General features: G+C 34.0%; 3 protein-coding genes across 3 annotated transcripts in view; 1 reads left to right on the top strand and 2 right to left on the bottom strand.

The window, feature by feature from the left end:
* LOC306849892 (uncharacterized protein) overlaps positions 1-21,399 on the bottom strand; it is a gene marked incomplete at its 5' end in the record, with an annotated part of 704,045 nt that overhangs the window by 317,576 nt on the left and 365,070 nt on the right. The window lies entirely within an intron of this gene.
* LOC306848961 (proline rich transmembrane protein 1B-like) lies at positions 23-10,146 on the bottom strand. Its single transcript, XM_079383755.1, has 4 exons — positions 10,006-10,146; positions 5,239-5,699; positions 1,253-1,381; positions 23-1,167 (listed from the first exon to the last, which is right to left on the bottom strand). Exons 1-4 carry the CDS (start codon positions 10,013-10,015, stop codon positions 1,021-1,023), a joined length of 747 nt encoding a protein of 248 aa, XP_079239881.1. The 5' UTR covers positions 10,016-10,146; the 3' UTR covers positions 23-1,020.
* LOC306849026 (protein crumbs homolog 2-like) overlaps positions 19,471-21,399 on the top strand; it is a 37,077-nt gene continuing 35,148 nt past the window's right edge. The window contains exon 1 of the mRNA XM_079383874.1: positions 19,471-19,785. Coding sequence (XP_079240000.1) covers positions 19,719-19,785 — 67 coding nt within the window. The 5' untranslated portion in view covers positions 19,471-19,718. The remainder of the gene's footprint in view (positions 19,786-21,399) is intronic.

The raw sequence follows: 21,399 nt of genomic DNA, 5'->3' as shown, positions 1-21,399 counted from the left end.
TCCTTTTTGGTTTGTTTTTATTCAGTGTAACATAAATACATTAGGTTTCATACAATAGTGCTTCTTATAAACATTAGAGACTGTACATCTAATTCAGTTTGGTAGCAGTCATAGATGATGGTAGTTTTTACGTAACTAAGTCAACAAAAATACAAGGTTTATTATCAGTGACAGGAAAAGTGAATGTAATTAAATGTAAATACAAACTCTATCGGTGATTATCTTCTGAAAGTACATATCATAGAACATGATGCAATAAAATCAGGGGTGAACCTGTTTACAATGCAAGACGTTAATGTTTGAATCTCACACTTTGTGCTTTTCATATGAGACTCACTTTTACTGCTATACAGGAGTTTCAGCATATTGTACACAAACAGTCAATGTTTGAATGATGTTTTTCGACTGGTATAGATCCCATACATTTATTTGTGTGAGTTTTCATGACTTTATTACTATACCATTTACCACATTTTATAATAATAGTTAAATAGTGATGGTACACCTTCAAACAACAGCTTATAAAATATTTTTTCCCTGCAATTGCACTACCGTTTAAAGGTTTGGGGTGAATAAGAGTACATTTTTTGACAGACATTAATACTTTTATTCAATAGGGATGCATTAAATTGATCAAAAGTGACAGTAAAGACGTTTATAATGTCGAAAGATTTCTATTTCTAATAATTGTGTTTTTTTTTCAACATTCTATTCATAGAAATATCATACAATGTATCACAGTTTCCACAAAAATATTGGGCAGCACAACTGTTCTCAACATGAATAATAATCAGAAATGTTTTTTGAGTAAATCAGTATATTAGAATGATTTCTGAAGGATCATGTGACACTGAAGACTGGAGTAATGATGCTGAAAATTCAGCTTTGATCACAGAAATAAATTACATTTTACAATATATTCAAATTGAAAACAGTTATTTTAAATTGTAATAATATTTATCTGGTTTTACCGAATTTTTTGATCAAATAAATGCAGCCTTGGTTAGCTTGAGAAGGTTTCTATGCACAGAGCACTATCACTACATAAATAATCCAGCCCACAAAAACAAATATGCCGAACATCAAACTGAACATGATAAGCAGACGAGCCTTCTGGGACGTTTTCTCTGCTTCACGGATGTCACCCCTGGTCAGCGCCGCACGGGTCTGTAGAGAGGTCAGAGGTCATCATTAATCAGTGTCACTCTATGCATGTGTATTTGTACTAATGCGCTGTGTTTCAGGTGCTCACCTCATACGAGTACATGACAGCGACGAGGCCGCTCATGAGGCAGCAGAAGATGGTCACCAGCAGAGACTCAACCAGGTAATCTTTAGGTAACGGCGGCTGCTCGTCTCCCAGCGGCGGCCCGTTCATGTACTGAAATCAAGTGTTAGACGTTTAGATCCAAACAGCAAGAATAAAACAACAATGACTAGACCTGAAGCTCCAGACTTACAATGTAATCATTAGTTATTGTGACCCTGGACCACAAAACCACTCATAAGGGTCAGTTTTAAATAAGCTTTCCATTGATGTATGGTTTGTTATGATAGGACAATATTTGGCTGAGATGCAACTATCTGAAAATCTGGAATCTGAGGGTGCAAACAAATCTGAATATTGAGAAAATCTCCTTTAAAGTTGTTCAAATGAAGTTCTTAGCAATGCATATTACTGATCAAAAATGAAGTTTTGATATATTTATGGTAGGAAATTTACAAAATATCTTCATGGAACATGATCTTTACTTAATATCCTAATGATTTTTGGCATAAAAGAAAAATCAATAATTTTGACCCATACAATGTATTGTTGGCTATTGCTACAAATATACCCCAGCTACTCATGACTGCTTTTGTGACCCTGGGGGCGTACTACAGAAAGTTTCTTAACTTAGGTCTTAACTTAAGATATGAAATGTTAAATCAGGATTTTTCGCAAATTCGTATTACAGAAGCAAATCTTAACTTGATTTGGGATTCTTATCCTATCTTACAAAATAGTATCTTATCTCTAGTTAGGAAATCTTAAATGGCATAATCAAGCTGGACAATCCACTCTCAGGTCTCAAGCACCCAACACTGCCCGAGCTGCTGCTGATGAGGGAAACAAAAGCTACTTCACTTTGAAAATTAAATCGCCTTTTGCAAAAAACCACAAGGCAGTATTCACTTGCACTACAGCCAGTAATGCTCCGTGATGCTTTTGCTGGTCTCTATAATGCTATAATATGTCTATAATGCTGTAATATGTTGTGTGGTAGTCTGTAATTACTTATAAGTGTTTTGTCATTAAAATATAACACATCTTCAGGGTCCTCCAAGAGTCTTTCTACCATTAAACATCTTTGTTCTTCATTTTCAACTATTAATAAATATAATATCATTGTCGGACAGCACAGTTGTGTATTTTTCCATTAGCTTTCAAATAATTTTGAAGTTAGGACAGCTGTGGGGTTGTCCTAAAGTTAAGACAGTTTTTAGGGTTTTTTGTCAAGTTAGGAGGTTTCTGTAATACCCTTTCCTATCTGTAGTTAAGATAAGATAACGCACTTATGCTGTTCTGTAGTAGCTTTTGTCCTAAATGTGGTCCTAACTGAAATGACCATGGTTACCAAACAGATAAGATTTTAAAGTTAGGATCTTTCTGTAATACGCCCCCAGGGTCACAAGTTGATTCCTTTTATTCAAAATGGCTTATGATTTTGGTATTAAAGGATTTGACACTGAGTTTGAATTCAGAGTATACTAGCATACTACTACACTACACTTTCTGTTAAATCCATATGTGACCCTGGAGCACAAAACCGGTCTTAAGTCGCTGGGGTATAATTGTAGCAATAGCCAAAAATACACTGTATGGGTCAAAATTATAGATTTTTCTTTTATGCCAAAAATCATTAGGATATTAAGTAAAGATAATGTTGCATGAAGATATTTTGTAAATTTACTACCGTAAATATATTAAAACGATTACTTTTAGATTCCTTTTTTTAAATTTTTTTTTACCCAACTTACCATTAAATACCACATTGATATAAAAAAAGCACAGATAAAGAAAATATTTCATTCTTTGATATCAACATCATAAAATGCATTAAACATTACATTACTCCAGGTTTTCCCAAACTGGAGTTAATGTAAGAACTGCAGTGGGTTTAACTGAATTTATAAAAAGTTAATAATTAATCATAAAAATGCATATTTTAAAATAAAACACTTGAACGCTAAAAATAGAAATATTTAATTTGTTTACTTGCATATCTATGTGATCATAAACCGACATCAGAGAACTGTGAACATGCAAATGTCTTATAATAATGTTAAATTATTGAAATATTAACTTTATATTTATATTACATAAATGGCAAGAGCAAAGACTCAATGCTTCTCTAGAGAAGAAAGGGATCTGTTCATGCACGAGGATTTAATGCATACACAATAATAATCTTTTACATTGTAATCCCTTCATTTTTAATATTTGGCATGTTTGTGTGCTGCTGCGTGTCCCTGTGTGTGCAATAAGCTGAATGCACCCACCTATAGTCGCATATTACTAATGCGGCCTTTAAATAAAAATAAAAACTGTGCCATTGATTTTAGACTATGGTTTTAGTAGGTCAATGGCGCAATTGTTTTCAGTTGCCTCAAAATAGCAACACACTAACAATGTGCCTGAATACACCTCGATTTCAGACCAGCACGCCCATGGGCGAACAGACGCAAGTGCATTAGTGATTTAAACACCGTGGCACTGGACGTGGAAATGATAACTGCATTGGGCTGAAATTAGCAAAAGACAACACTAGCTTCGCGCCTGGCGTCGTGTCTAAAGTTTTCAAAGCTAAATAGTATGATTTTTAAAAGGGAAAAAAGAAGAATTAGGGAAAATCAATAAATTATGAATAATTTGCTGCCATTGTGTTAATAATATGTAATAAGTGCTGTATATGTAAATAATATAATAAGTGGCATGTCTGGTCAACTAATCATGTAATCCATAAAAAAGTAACTGTAATCTGATTATGAGCATTTTAAAATGTAATGTAATCTAATTACGAGTACTTAATGTTTGGACTCTGATTACATGTAATCAGTTCAGGCCCGGCTCCAGAATCAAATCACTGAGGGTGCTTCTTAAATAAGTGAAAACCTTAACCTTAATACATACATATACCCCCGTTTTCACAGACAAGGCTTAAGGCTAGTCCCAGACTAAAATGCATGTTTGAGCCGTCTCAACTAAAAATATCTTGCTCTGACATATCTTAAAAAATGCCCGTCACATTGTTCTTTCTCAAGATGCACACCTGTAATGTTTTCTTCTAAGGTATTTTTGTAAAAGCGGCTTAAATTTCTTAATTTAACTAAGGCCTAGTCCTGGCTTAAGCTAAGCCCCGTCTGTGAAACCGAGCCATAAGGTTTTTAGTGCCGTCTATTGCTATGGCGCAAAGAGCGCTCTGCTTATAATCACTAAAAACCAGTCACATCTTAGTTCAACGCAACCTCACAAAGTTACATTATAACAAATCTCTTATTTATAATGAATCTCTTATTTACATCGTGTCTACGCTCGGTTCTAATGAGACGATTCATGCTGAACACAACGCCTGAACAAAAACTCAAAATTTGAGCTCGGTGAGTGAATTCTAACTTAAAGGTCCCGTATTGTCAAAACTGAAATTTCCTGGCTTTTTTCATTATAACAGAGATCTAGGGGCTATGTACCTACCATATAAGTTTCATAACAGTCAGTCCACTGTAAAGTGCACACAGCCTGTATAAAGTAGCTGTGTTTTATCGCGAGCCGCTGACTATGTGCTAACACTGTGCATTGTTTAAGATGGCTTTCAGTTCAATAAAATAACATAAAAAAACTACATGTTGGGTTTTTATAAAACTGAGGTGGACATGCCGTGATCTGTACTGTATTTTTTGCTGTAACTGACAGATTCCAGCCAAAAAAAACAATACAGGAGTCGGAGGGAATGGGAGTCATTCCTCTGGGATTGGGATGGGGCAGGATATTCGCCCAGTTTTTTCACGTGATTGGATTTTTTTTTTTGTGGGAGTGGGACGGGAGAGGTTTGAAAATCCACTCCTGTGTCACCCTCTATCCTGTATTAACCAGGCCTGAATCAGTTACTACCCAGCACTGAAAATATTGTTTCTGCTTGAGACTTTGATTTAATCAGCATCTGGTTTACGAGTGTCGGAGGTGAAGCAGGATCTTACTATAGTGTAGGATGGGTAAGTGGACGGCGGGAGAAAGGAGGGCTGGTAGAAAGCAGGATTGGCTCCAGGCTGACAGGCGATGACGGGCTGGTTGGGGTACTGCGGGTACATGAGATGGGCAGTTTTGGGGTCCGGTGGGCTGTATGGAGGAGGGTTGGGTGGGAGGCTGCTGGTCGGGCCGTCGCCTCCAGCAGGGCTCGTGAACGATGGGTGGAGGGTGTGGGTGCTGTCCGTGTCGAACGCCGGGTTCAGGGTGCGGTTGCTGTCAGTGTCGTATGCGTGATGGGATGTTTGGATGCTGTCCGTGTCGTTCAACGGGCCGGCGGTGAGGATGCTGACCGAGTCGTATGCAGGAATGCTGGGTAATGTCGTGGCTTCTCTCTGTCCGGAGGATTCACGAGCCGCCTGGAGGCCAGGAGGCCCTGGATGAGTTCGATCATCGGGAATGTTAGGAGGAGCAGCTGGATGAATGGGACAGACAGATGAAAGGTTAAAGGTAATGTTATTTTAGTTTAAAATACACTACCATTCAAAAGTTTGGAGTTGGTAAGATTTTTATGTTCAAAATACCATTCAGAAGTTTAAAGTCAGTAAGATTTTTTTGAAAGAATCTCTTCTGCTCACCAAAGATGCATTTGCATGTATCAAAAATACAGAAAAAACTGTGAAATACTTTGACAATTTAAAATAACTTGTTTTCTGTGTGAATATATATTGTAAAATGAGATTTATTGCTGTGATCAAAGCTGTATTTTCAGCATCATTACTCCAGTCTTCAGTGTCACATGATCCTTCAGAATGTATTTGTGCAACTTATTTTGCCATGCTGTAATTTTAATGCATTTATTTAAAACAATGTTTAAATTCTTTAATATTTTTGATGTTTAATTAAATGTTTTATAATTTATAATTGTTTTTCATAAAGACATGCTCAATTATCATTACTTAAAACTTAAAAATTATCTTATTATAATTACTTAAAATCAAAACCATAAAAAATTGTTACTTGAAATAAAATAAACATTAGCTGAAATAAAATAAATGTTATTATATTTTATTATAAATGTTCACATTTAAAAAAAAAATCAATTTAATGCATCCTTAGTTGATAAAAGTATTGATTTCTTTTTAAAAAATCCTACCGAACCCAAACTTTTTTCAGCAGCCCAACATGTCAAGTTTTCTTTAGTAATTGCATAAGAATGATTTGGCTGAGGCTGTTGTCTTTAGAAAATGTAAACATCAAATTTTTAAATTTAAATTTTTGTTTCGTTGCTGCATGCATCACTGTAATATTCCACCTGAGAGTTATTTGAAACTCGCTCTCCATTCGGAAACTCGGCTCGGGGAGAAGCCTTCACCTCCACAACAGCCCATCAATTATTCACTCATGATATATAAGACTCTTTAACGCTCAGAAATGGAAATGGTTGAAAGTGATCAGGTGCTTTCTGAGATGTTCTCTGGTGAACTGTTGAATTTAGTTTGTTAGCATGATCTCATCTAAATGTTGGTCAAGTCTTGATCACGACTTAATTTTATCGACTTAACAAAAGTTGTTTTCTCGTGATCGCGACTTAATTTTCTCGATTTAACAAAAGTTGTTTTCTCGTGATCACGACTTAATTTTCTCGATTTAACAAAAGTTGTTTTCTCGTGATCACGACTTAATTTTATCGACTTAACAAAAGTTGTTTTCTCGTGATCACGACTTAATTTTCTCGACTTAACAAAAGTTGTTTTCTCGTGATCACGACTTAATTTTATCGACTTAACAAAAGTTGTTTTCTCGTGATCACGACTTAATTTTCTCGACTTAACAAAAGTTATTTTCTCGTGATCACGACTTAATTTTCTCGATTTAACAAAAGTTGTTTTCTCGTGATCACGACTTAATTTTCTCGATTTAACAAAAGTTGTTTTCTCGTGATCACGACTTAATTTTATCGACTTAACAAAAGTTGTTTTCTCGTGATCACGACTTAATTTTCTCGACTTAACAAAAGTTGTTTTCTCGTGATCACGACTTAATTTTATTGACTTAACAAAAGTTGTTTTCTCGTGATCACGACTTAATTTTCTCGATTTAACAAAAGTTGTTTTCTCGTGATCACGACTTAATTTTCTCGACTTAACAAAAGTTGTTTTCTCGTGATCACGACTTAATTTTCTCGACTTAACAAAAGTTGTTTTCTCGTGATCACGACTTAATTTTCTCGATTTAACAAAAGTTGTTTTCTCGTGATCACGACTTAATTTTCTCGACTTAACAAAAGTTGTTTTCTCGTGATCACGACTTAATTTTCTCGACTTAACAAAAGTTGTTTTCTCGTGATCACGACTTAATTTTATCGACTTAACAAAAGTTGTTTTCTCGTGATCACGACTTAATTTTCTCGACTTAACAAAAGTTGTTTTCTCGTGATCACGACTTAATTTTATTGACTTAACAAAAGTTGTTTTCTCGTGATCACGACTTAATTTTCTCGACTTAACAAAAGTTGTTTTCTCGTGATCACGACTTAATTTTCTCGATTTAACAAAAGTTGTTTTCTCGTGATCACGACTTAATTTTATCGACTTAACAAAAGTTGTTTTCTCGTGATCACGACTTAATTTTCTCGACTTAACAAAAGTTGTTTCTCGTGATCACGACTTAATTTTCTCGATTTAACAAAAGTTGTTTTCTCGTGATCACGACTTCATTTTCTCAACTTAACAAAAGTTGTTTTCTCGTGATCACGACTTAATTTTCTCGACTTAACAAAAGTTGTTTCTCGTGATCACGACTTAATTTTATTGACTTAAAAGTTGTTTTCTCGTGATCACGACTTAATTTTCTCGATTTAACAAAAGTTGTTTTCTCGTGATCACGACTTAATTTTCTCGATTTAACAAAAGTTGTTTTCTCGTGATCACGACTTAATTTTCTCGATTTAACAAAAGTTGTTTTCTCGTGATCACGACTTAATTTTATTGACTTAACAAAAGTTGTTTTCTCGTGATCACGACTTAATTTTCTCGATTTAACAAAAGTTGTTTTCTCGTGATCACGACTTAATTTTCTCGATTTAACAAAAGTTGTTTTCTCGTGATCACGACTTAATTTTCTCGATTTAACAAAAGTTGTTTTCTCGTGATCACGACTTAATTTTCTCGATTTAACAAAAGTTATTTTCTCGTGATCACGACTTAATTTTCTCGATTTAACAAAAGTTGTTTTCTCGTGATCACGACTTAATTTTCTCGACTTAACAAAAGTTGTTTTCTCGTGATTTCGACATTACTGTTGCTATAGTAACGAACGCAACCTTGACAGGAACATTCTAAAATACTTAACCTGGCTTAATGCGTTAACAGAGAGTGTTTTTAAAAGACAGAACTCAGTATATACACATAGTAATTCATATATATACAGACAAGAAGATGAGCCCTTAATAAGAACGCAATTCGTTTAATTCCGCGTTAAGCGATTAGATAAAATCCCAGAAAATACCGAGATATATTTTTGTCAATATCGCACACCCCTAATATATTTAACGTTTTGTTTAGAAAAAATCTTAAATAAATAAGTGCCCTTTTTTACACTTGAGCCCCTGCCCCTCAAAATGTCTGTGCACATCCCTGCTGCCACCTGTTGGCGGAGTTGTGTAACTTGAGAACAACTCTTGTTATGTTGAGATCACGAGAAAAATAGTGATCACGAGAAAACAACTTTTGTAATGTCGTGATCACAAGAAAACAAGAATGAAAAAAATAATAACAACGTATGGCCACTTAGAACTTCCGTACTGAATAGTATAAATAGATTTTTTTTTAAGAAACATAATGAAGTTGTCATGTATTTTGGTACAAATTTGTGCAAGTTATCATGCTAGAATTTTAAGGCATTTATTGAAAACAGCATTTAGACTTAACTGTAAAAAGTGATAAGTTGACTTAACTTAAAAAAATTGAGGAAACCCCTTGCCTTAAAATTATCAAGTAAATAATAATTAAAAAAATTAATTATTTGTCAGGTTCACTTAACGCATTTTTTTTAAAAATGATTATTTACTTAATCATTTTAAGGCAACAGGTTTCCTAACTTTTTTTAAGTCAAGTCAACTTATCACTTTTTACAGTGTAGATTATTTAAAATATTTTTGCTGTTTAATAAAATGTTTGTACTTCATAGCTGTTTTGCATTAGGACATGGTCAAACCAGGGTTGTTATTTACTAAAACTAAATACATAGAACAATTTCATTACTTGAAATAAACATAGGTTAACTGAAATTATTTCAGCTTGTTTTATTCAAACTTGTTTTATTTCAACTGGTAGCCAAGGCAACATGTCTGTTTAGTTTGTTGAAGTACTAAAATAACTATAAAGAAATTTCAACTAATTAATAAAAATGAATAAATAATATAGACATTTAAAAAAAACTAGTTAAAATGACAAAAGTAATTATTTTTAAATTAAGTAAAAAACTTTGTGAAAACAAAATATAGAACTTGATCTAATTCACAATATTAACAAAAGCTATAATAGTATATCAATGATACTAGAATAACACTGGCTCAAACAAAAGCAGATCTCGTCTCATATCTGCTGTTTTCTTTTTAGTCTTCTTGTCTGTGTGTTTTATAAACAGATGCGTTTACGCAATAACTAAGTTCTTGGCTGTTTGCCAGCCTCACCAGTGCTCAGACGCGATGGTGAACAGAAGTTTCCATGAGTTTGTGCGGGACTGAAAGCATGAACGATGAGGGCCGGTCACTTTACCTGAGTCCATCAGGGACGGTCGCAGGTCATCAGGATGCAGAACAATCCTGAGAAATATCCAGCAGGAGTGTGTCGACGTTCAGGATCAGACGTGTGTGTGTGAAATGGCTGTGGCTTGTGTGATCTCTCTCTCTCTCTCTCGCTGAACAGTATCATGTTTGTTTAATAATTGACGACTGATATCATGTGCGTGTGTTTATGAGTGTCCTTGTGAACATACCTGCACGTGTTGATCTGTTATTGTAAACAAGTGTGCCATGCATAAAGTAATTTAATTTAACAATAATAAAATAATTTCTCAAATTAAAAAAAGTTATGTTTTCATTTAGAGGTAGGGTTATATATGGGCCATTCTACAGAATTAGTGCAAACTGCTGTCCCACAACCAAAAAACACATTTAAAAAGCATTTAAGTATTCAAAACTTAGATGTTTACTAAGATCTGTATTTAAAATATTATTAAGCTTAATATATATAAAATCATCATTTATTGGGTACTTTCAATTGGGAGGTGGCTGTCCTGAACCCTAACTCCTAAATTTAAACTTATCATTTTAGTTAGTTTTATTCCATTTTTTTTTTTAAATGTCTTTTTGATTCTTTTTAAAAGTGATGTTAAAAAAAAAATTAAATTATGAAACTTAATGTAAAAAATGTGTCCTGCATTTCTCATGTCACTACCGAAACAGTGTATGTTGTAGTCCATTGGCCGAGACTGATTTTAACTACACCCCTAAGTTTATGATCAGGAAATATTTATGTGTCACTCTATCTCATAGCTACAAGGTGTGAGTAGATAGGTCTCATCATTTTGAGGTAAATGTGTGTAACTTTAAGGAACGTCACTACCGAACACTTTTTCCTGCAATCAAGCGCACTTTTTTGGGAGTTATTCCATAACATTTAGTTTTTATATGTGTACCACTCTTCAGAAGCTAACCATGTGCTGATTAGCATCTTTGAGCTAGGCTCAAAAGTATCTAAAATTGTCACTACCGAAACATTTGGTGGAGTTTCGGTAGTGACATCTTTGCCTTTTTTTTGGGGTGTTATCCCATAGAATTGTCACGACCAAAAACATTATTGTCACTACCGAAAATGTGCAGTCACTACTGAAACATGGGATGTTTTGTCAAAAATAAACTCAATATACTGAATTATCAACGAAGATGTTATGATAGTTTTTGGTTCAATGTATATTCAAACTAATGAAATCTTTAACTTTGAAATCAGTATGATAAACTTTTAGCCTTTTACAAAGAAAAAAATATTACAAAATACAACAAATCTCATAAATTACACTTGAAATATTGTTAAAAATGTAATTGGTATTGATTTACCTCTGGAAATGTTTGTATAAAATAGCTAAACATGTATTTACAATGTAGATGTGAGCAAAATCTTAATAGGTCAATATAACACTTCTAATAAAATTATTATTACTGTTTCGGTAGTGAGAAATTTGGAGAGAGGACACATATTCCAAAACTTTCCGAAAATACAACATAAGAATTAACTGCACAATTACTAGAAATGTGTACCTTGGATATTATACAATTTGCATACATGCAATTTTTTTGGAAAAAGACTCTTTTAAATATATGAATTTAATAAGTGTATCCTGTGACACATACATGGATGTCTCTGGGCTGAGCACAGGAAATCGACTTGCCCTAGAACCGCCCGTGGTATGGATATACTATATTAGATGATATACTATAGATTAGGTGTAGGTGATTGAATGCTTGTTTGGTGTTTAAACCCCTCACAGTCCGCATGCCACCCTAAAAATAATTTTCTAGGTCCACCCATGAATGTAAGGTCTATCCGTGTGCATATAGTCAGATGGAAAGGTCAGTTACGTTATCATTAACACTTACCAGAAGAGGGCGATGATTAGCTGATAGATTATTCAGTTCTGTGCACTGATGCGTAGACCAGATAAAATGATGGCTTTGAAATTGTGTGGCACAGGTTTCTTTAAAGGATGTTCTGTGTTATTAAAGTGTTGCTTGTAAGTCAAGATTAGTTCATCCCTGGAGCATGTAACTTATATGCACACAATGATACGGTGATATGCACACACAGTGTTTTTGTGATATTGATGAATGTTTTCTTGCTCCTTTAGTCTGTCTTTCATAACATTGTGTATGTGATCTGTGATCGTCTCCTACAGTCGTCCATTGCTGCAGATGTGATGATGTTGCCTGCTGATTTACATCAGTCATATTGTCAAATGGCATGTTCAAATATTATAATAAATATTAGAATTACAAAATTTAGCCAAGCAGCTATTATTGTTGACATTTATTTATTTATGCATTTATTTTTATTTACTATATTTTATTTGTATTTTTATTATAACATTATTTTAATTTACAACTTTTGCATATTATATTATTATAATATGTGATTTGTATTATTAATATATTCATTCATTTGGAATTTTTGTTAAATTTGTTTCAATTCCATAAAATGTACACTTCAGTGATTATCAGCCCAAAAATCTGATCTGTTCTTCACTTAAGTTCTTTATATTTGTCTAGAAGACTTGAAGTGATATGAAGGTCATCTGCTTCCATTCTGTGGAAGAAAGGCCGCGAGAGGATTTTGCTAAAACGTGTTTCTATAGTGACAAAAAGAAACGCATTTGGAACAAAATGATGGTGAGTAAATACCAACACTGTCCGGTTCATTTCCATGCCAATTTGTTATCCTGTTTTTACTTAAAGTTCAGGGATTATGTCAGTAAAATGTTGATAAATCTGTATTCTTCACTGCAGCCTCAGTGGAAGTATATCTCAGGATAACACCAGTCTAGAGTCACAGTCGAGTAGAGTCACATTTATTTATATAACCATTAATACAATACAGATGGTTTCAAAGCAGCTTCACAGTGATAGACACGTTGTAAAATTAATCAGTTATGGAACAAATTTCATCTGTAAAGCGACTACGGAAGACAATAGTGCCATTATTCAGCTCAAGTTAATTCAATGTTGATTCAGTGATGATATTGCAAAGTAAGTGTCGTTATCTAGCTCAATTCAGTTCAAAGTTAAATCAGTAATGTTACTGGATATTAATTGTCTTTTAAACAGTCACGGCTCTGTTCGGAGTGAGTTAGGCGTTTGTATAAACACTGAAGTCATTCAGAAGCTGATTTTCTCTGTTAATCTCAATATTTCCGTATGAAACACCAGTGGACTGTGATTCAGAGATTATTAGACCACAGGCTGAATAAACTGCAGCATATGATCACAAACATCTCCTCCATTTGAGCAACAGCTTTCAAATTGGTCAAGAAAACGAGATGGGCAGTTCAGAAACTCAACAGTTTGTGTTTATTCCCATGGCTCTTTACATTGAATCTCCAAACCACAATGCTGTCCATCTCTACTGCCCTGCTGTTCATTATGAACAGCTGCTTTTGTTGCTTTCTGAGTTAATCAGATTATGCCGGTTAAACCTCTTTTTGTTGAGTACTATAAAAAAGCTAAAGCGCATTCATGTAAAAAAATGTGAAATTTATGCAAAAAAAAAGGGCCAGAACTTTATCAGAATAGTAATATTTTAGTAAAAAAAAAAAAAAACCCATGTAACTGATTAATATAGTGACATTTAATTGAGCGAATTTATCAGAAGTTTGACCAACGAAGCAGCAGTTCTATTCATGAATTCAGTGATTAATGCTCATATTGTATGGACACAAAAATGTAGGTCTTTTCTTAAACCAGTTGAAATGATTTACAAACCAAACAGTTTTCACCATTGTAGCATATTAACTAACTTTTCTATTTAAAGTTGGGAACATTTGATTCAATTTGCTGCTTTGGTATTTATTTTTAAGATCTTAAATGGTTTTGCTCCACCTGTTTTTAAGGCTTGCATTGATCAGATAGCAGGACGGTATACACGTGTCGGTATTAGAGGTGATTGTAATATGCCATTAAGAAGATCTTTTGCTTTCAGAAGAACACATGAGTGGAATAGACTCCCAGTGAGAGAATTAAAACATTTAACAGGACACTGGTTTCTCGAAAAAGATGAAAATATGGTTATTGACCCGTCAAAATTGCGATCATTTAACATGATTTATGGATATGGTATGGTAGTCTGTAATTTTGTGTTTCAATATTCTTAGTTTTATATATATATAGTTATTATATTCTTTTTTTTCCCTTCTGTTTTCATATTTTCTCCTTGTTCTTAATTTGGTGTATTAATATTCAGTTTTCATATTTTCTTCCTGTTCTTAACATCAACCTGCCAAAAGGGACTACGGATGAAAATTAACCAGTTTTTAACCATTGTATGCACTATTAATGTGCATTGTCCCTGATTAAATAAAATAAATGAAAATGAAGATAAACCAACCTACTGAAGTACTAAAATCTGTTTATAATATATTGACCACAACCATAAATACTAGGCCTAAAATATAGCAGTTGTCATACACACAAACACAAACCACTGTCATGGCACTAAAATGATGCATTATTTTAACAACATTACATGTAACACAAAACCCAAATGTACATAAGCGATAAGAAAAAACAAAGAATAAACTGTTTTTTTAATGAAAAAATCAAATGGATTCTGAAAATGCCAATCTGTTTTTTCAATGTAAATTATGAGACGACTTGCTATTTTTTGATTCCAAAAACTGCACATTTAACAGTATTTAACTGTAAAATTAGCTAGATCAGTTTTTTTTTTGCATTGAAAAAAAGACAAAAAGGTGTCGAAACAGTTTTCACTCAGTTTTTAGATGAAATAGATGTAAACACATTATAAGTCTGAAATAGTGAGTTGTGCTTTGGTTTCCACACATGCTTATAATGTATAATATGAAACTCCAGAGATGATGAATGAGGTGCAACAGCCGTGTTTTACTGGTAATCGCTGTGGAATTCCTTCAGAGTGACGAACACGTGGGATGAGATTGAGTGCTTAAATACGGGGGGGTAAGAAACAACATCAATCTGTTGAGCTGGAGATAAGACACACTTTATACTCGGTGCAAAGATGTTTTCATTGTTCTGTCTGATACATCTGTGTGGAAATGTCTTTGGGAGATGATTGAAACAGTTTCAGGAGAAAATATCACATTTTTATTTTGTCCATAGAGAAGGTTTTTTATAAGTCTCTCTAGAAGGATTTTTGAGGGTCTCGGAGACGAAGTGATGCTGTATGCATTTGTTAAAGTCTCAAATCTTTATAAAGTCATATTTAATCCTATAAAGCTACTGTATCATATTTGATAGGCCTCTAAATGATCAATATGATCAAAACTTTGCTGAAGAACCTGTCACACACAATCTACATGCCTTCTGTCTGAATTTAGACTTTTTTATTCAGTAAAAGCTCTTTTAGTCTAATTGTACAAGTGTCCACCTTCAGCTCGTGCTTTACCTGTCTTTTTGCTGTCAAATCTTTACTGAATTTGATAAAGTAAAGCTAAGAATAACATAGATATTGTTGTGTTGGTAATATTTCCAGATGAAAACTTACTGGGCTGAAGCAGCTTTGCTTTCCTTGATTTTCCGTGAAATCGTGTTCAAATGTGAGGAATAAATATGATCATCAGGCTTTTGAGGAACCTTTGTTTATAAACTTAAACTATTAAAAATATCATCTTACTAAGATATATTTTTGGGAGATATGGAGTGATCTGCTGTATACTGTAATAAAGATCTCATTGATTTACATTACAAGGATCAGAATTTCATCACTCTCCACCAAATTGCCTATTTTTGTGTTTTTCATATATATGAGCCATAAAAGCCTGATGTATCAAATATGAAACTCGACAAAAAATGGTTTACATTTTACATGGTTCATTTGAACACAAATATGATGCAATAGAAATAAGATGCTGAAAAAGTGTTCCTGTCACTTTCAGTGAAGACCTGATGGATTTAGGGAGCAGATGTCTATCTCACACTCTTTCTGCGTTCACTCACTCCTAACAGTGACCCGGTCGACTGCTTCAGTCTGTGTGTGTAGATCAGTCATCGTCCCCTGACTGCTGTTTATTCCCTCGCTCAGCTTTAGATCATGCTGTAATAATGACATCAGTCAGTAGTAGTGCTGAGTGAGGCAGTCGACATGAGACGGATTACAGCACGCTTCACATCCACTCACACGCCATTACCTTCTTAAAGGGGTCAATATCAATATCCCTTGTGCTGAGCTGAAAATGCTTTCATTTGATGCTCCCAGTCAAAAATTACTATATTATCACCAAATGTTGATTCAATCTTATTTTCTTCCAATTTGCGCAGGTTTTGTATTTTTTATATGTATTATTGATCCTAGGCCTCTTTGAGCTTCTGCACTATTTTTGAGTAAAAAAACCAAAACATCATTTTTGGATAATCTGGCAATGTTCACTTAAAATGTTTTTTTTTTTTTTTTTACCGAGGCCTTAAATTCTTATTTTATGAAAAACAATGGAATATTTGTTTTATTTATATATTTTTTTGAACTCCACATAATTAAATTATATTAATAGGTTATAGTAGGCCCTTTTTTCCAGCTAGCAGATTTGATATTTTGCAGGGCTGTGTATTTAAAGTAATGTTATGTATATAAGATGTTTTCATTGTGTTTTCAGAAGATGTAGAAGACCCAAAAAGGACAGAAAAATATCCAAAATTACATGCAAAATATCAAAACAAGTGTGATTTATTGTAAGGAAAGATGCACAAACACTCTTTTGCAAAACATTTGACAAAGAAATTAGTAATAAAACAATAGATTTAGTTTTATCATGTCCAAATATTGAACTACAAACAGAACACCTGTGCAATTTTGACCCTCGGTATACAGTAGATGGACATATTTTACATTTCCATAAAATAAAATACATATATTGTTGATATATGTATTCCTACATATAATAAATCTTATAGATACATCTACAGATTTGACTATGCATAGAAACATATCTTCATCAACCCAGAGAATGTACATATGTGAAAATTATATACATTACAATACAATGCAACTTTTTTTTTTGTATAGCACATTTAAAAACAAGATGGTGTTGACCAAAGTGCTTTACCAAAGCTAAAAGAAAACAGACAGTAAAAACATATAGACACATACCCCCCGGTTTCACAGACAAGGCTTAAGACTAAAATGCATGTTTGAGCGGTCTCAACTGAAAACACCTTGCTCTGACATATCTTCAAATATATTAGTGCCACTAATCTGTCTCATGATGCACACCTGTAACGTTTTCTTCCAAAGCATTTTTATAAAAGCTGCTTAAATATCTTAATTTAACTAAGGCCTAGTCCTGGCTTAAGCTAAGCCCTGTCTGTGAAACCGGGTCTTAAACATCTAAAACAATAGAGGAACAATAATAGTATGATAAAAAAAGAAAAGCCTATGAAAAAAGGTAAAATAGAGGAAAAAAGCTTGAATCAAAGGATGTAAAATGCCGATGAGAATCAAGGGATATTGAAAGCCACTGAAAAAACGTACGTTTTCAAGCGGGATTTAAAAATTGACAGGGTGTGGGCAGGTTTGATGTAAACCGGAAGGCTATTCCATAACTTGGGACCGATGACCGCAAAAGCACAATAACCCCTGTTTTTAAGTCTAGTTGAACATATAGTAGATCAGAATCCCCAGATCTGAGTCATCTTGACTGTGAGAGCGGATGTATGTATCACATTATAACATATATGGCAATATCACAATCATAGGGCAATATATGTCCTGTTTATTACATCTCCATATGGGGAGAACTGACTTCATACTAAACATCAAAACAACAGCAGACATTAAACATGATGGAGAAAAGTCAAAACACACTTGATCTAATCGCATTGCATTCAGATATTTATAAATTTGATTAAATTGCTATTATATAGACTAAAAGCTTAAAACAGGTTCATGTGGTTTTTCTGTTGTATAGGAACAGGTGTTATGCAAACTTCATTTCATGTTAAACGCACAAGAATGTGTATTAAAGCTCTTAATCTCCCTCATTTGAATAAAATGTCTGGAACGTTTTCAGTCCATCAGAACAGAGCAACACCCCGCTGGAGTTTAATGAGGGTCCCGTGAGGAATGCAGGAGGAGTCTGGCCTGCGGTGCTGCTTGAGTGGCGTATACCTGTATATTTACACCAGGAGTTTAATTAACCAGCGTCTGCTCTCGTTCCCATGCAGCACCCAGAGATCAGGCCTGTGTTAAAGCACTGGAATCACTTATTATAAAAAAGAGATTGTTCACCAAAGAAATGAACATTCTGTCATCATGAATGAATTTCCCACCTCTGTTAAACACAAAAGATGATATTTTGGTATGAGTGTTGGTAAACAAACAGTTGACTGTAGCAATTGTCTTCCGTAGTATGGGAAAAAAAAGAGAATACTATAGTACCAACAACTGTTTGGTTACATGCACATTATTCAAATTTTTTATTTTTTTGTGTTCAGCAGAATAAAAAAAAAAAACAGGTTTGGAGTAAATGACAGAATTTTGTTTTTTGGGTGAAATAACCCTTTAATGTCAAAGCTAACAGATCTGAGTGAATATGTGTTTTATATGACAGCAGCTGTGTTCACAATGACATGCACAATACTATATTTGATCTTTTTTATATTATAATAACCATTGATTAAAATAGTAGTTTGCGCACATTTGTCAAGTTTAATTGAGCAAGTGTTGTTCAGTTATCATCTAGGAAAAATAGATATTTTGCATGTTCAAATATTGTGTAAAAACATATTTCTTTCTTTCTTTCTTTCTTTTTTGGATAATTTTTTACTCTTAACCAGGGTTGGTATAGATAAAAATAAATATACTGTATGTATTCACTGAAAAATTTTGCATTTTGCATTTACATTTAGTTTGACATTGATGGATAACTAAACTAAATAAAATAAAAATGATATAAACATAAAAAAAAAAAAAAAAAAAAATTAAACTTTAACTAAAATTAAAATAAAAGCAGAGTGATGCTAAAATAACACTGGTCTTAACTTCAGAAACTTTGGTTCAAATATTTACTTCATCCAATTAATGCATTTATTATTATCATCATTATTCATGCATCTTTATTATTATTCATGCTTACAATTCATGCATGTTTCATACCGTTCTTGTTGAGAAACTACATAAAAAAATAATGTTATAGAATAAAATTGTGAACAATTGTAGCATCTATTTAATCCTGTTCACCTGTGACTCAACAGCATTTGGATAGTTGACAAAGTACATTAAGTCAACTATCCAAGTGCTGTCGGTTTAACAGTTGCTATTAGCTTAGACTAACACTCATCTGTGATGAAGGTCACGTAAATGTGCTTGGAGGAACTGGCCATCTGCCTCCGAGAGAGAGAGAGAGAGGGAGAGAGACGTGCACTCAGACATACAGAGAGAGAGAGAGAGAGAGAGAGAGAGAGAGGGTGGAGTTCTTCGGTGACTAAGACAATTAAAGTGAGGGAGAGAGTGACAGATACAGACAGAGAAGAGGATGAAGATTTGACAGCCAACAGGCGAGGATTTGATAAAGCAGGATAAAGGATTGCCCTGGCAAACCTCCACGCCGTGTTTTCAATCATACCGCGGAGAGTAAGTCAGCAGCGGACAGACAGAAGTTGACTCGCGCCGGATGAGAGCGCGATGATGCGGGGAGAGTTCAGCGCGGAGCCGCGGGTTTAGAGGCTGGAAGTCAATCATCACTTCAGGACATGGAGCTTGGACGGATCTATTTACGATATAAAAGAGCAGCCCTGCTGTCATTGATGTTCAAACTGGGTAAGACACAACTTTATGATATATTCATATTTGATGTTTCTTTCTATTTCATTTTGCTAGTAGAAAATCGGTGTGAAGTGTTCAGTGACAATTTTATATATACTACCCTTCAAATGTTGGGTTTCAGTAACTTATCTTTAAAGAAATTAATACTTTCATTCAGCAAGAATGCATTAAATTGATCAAAAGTGACAGTAAAGATTAATAATGTTTCAAAAGATTTGATAAATGCTGTTCTTTTGAACTTTCTGTGCATCAAAGAATACTGAGATAGAGTTTCCACAAAAATATGCAGCAGCACAACTGTTTTCAACATTGATAATAATCAGAAATGCTTCTTGAGCAGCAAATCCGTATATTAGAATGATTTCTGAAGATCATGTGACACTGAAGACTGGAGTAATGATGCTGAAAATACAGCTGCGCATAACAGAAATAAATTACATTTTAACAATTATTCACATAGAAAACAACTACTTTAAATTGTAAAAAAATATGAACTGTTTTTACTATATTTTTGATCAAATAAATGCAGCCTTGGTGAGTAGGAGAGACCTCTTCCTAAAACATTAAAACAGACCCCAAGCTTTTGAACAGTAATGTTATGATAGAAAACAAGAAGTTAATGCATCAACTTTTTTCATGATCAACGTTTTATGCTAAAGTGTATATGAATGAATAAGAGAGAGTTTATAAACATTTCTGTAACATAGTTAGTTTTTCACCATTTATCATCACATTTTAATTAATTAAACTTCAATAGTCCTGTGCATGGTGTGACAAATTAATAAGTGAAAGTGCAAATATTCCATGTAGCCTCTAATTTAATACAGGTTAATAAAAAGTGCATGATATAAATAATCATAAAAAAAATAGACAAAGCATTGTTTTAACATATAGTATGTCAACTACTAAAATTTACAGCTTTAGACTATTATATATGCAGTCGTAATCTGAAGTCTCTCCAGCAGCGCTCTCATTATTGTGTGTAATTAAATGATTCAAAGCAACAAGTGGCTCTTTGATGAGTTCTGCATTATGAAGTTGAGCATCTGCAGTTGGCAGGTTGTTTTGTCCTGGCGGCAGATGCGTTTTGTGTGAGAAGGAGATAGTGGTCTCTGTGTGGTGGGGGAGCTGTAAGAGAAGAGCTGCAGTAATTGGGCATTAGTGCATATAGAGGACAAGTGCAGCCAGCTGGCCGTCAGACTGTTTAGAATGAGTGATAATCAGAAAAGCCCCTCACCGAGACACACACGGCGATCAGCATTCAGCACAAACACTCATTCACTGTCCGTTCAGACGCTGCTGTGCTCCTCAGTGTGTTCCTGCCACTCGTTCTGAGGGTAAATGTAGCACGAACACATGGTATTGGATGTAAACTGTAGTAATGCATCATTTAATTGGTGTGTCTCATTGTCTGAATTTCAAAGAAAACTTTCTATATGTCACCACCACAATGCTCACACTTTGTGAGGGGTGTTCTTGTGAAAAAAGTGCAAGTTTAAAAAGAGTGCTTATTACGGAAATAATATACTTTAAATCAAAAATACTGAAGAGTGAACTGAATATAATGTTTTTGGACACTTAATTGCATGTTATTCGCAGTTAAGCTAG

The sequence above is a fragment of the Barbus barbus genome (genome assembly GCF_936440315.1).
Source record: "Barbus barbus genome assembly, chromosome: 29".
NCBI classification, from domain to species: Eukaryota; Metazoa; Chordata; class Actinopteri; order Cypriniformes; family Cyprinidae; genus Barbus; species Barbus barbus.
The sequence above is the reverse complement of the archived record's forward strand: the minus strand, read 5'-3'. Positions and strand labels throughout refer to the sequence as shown.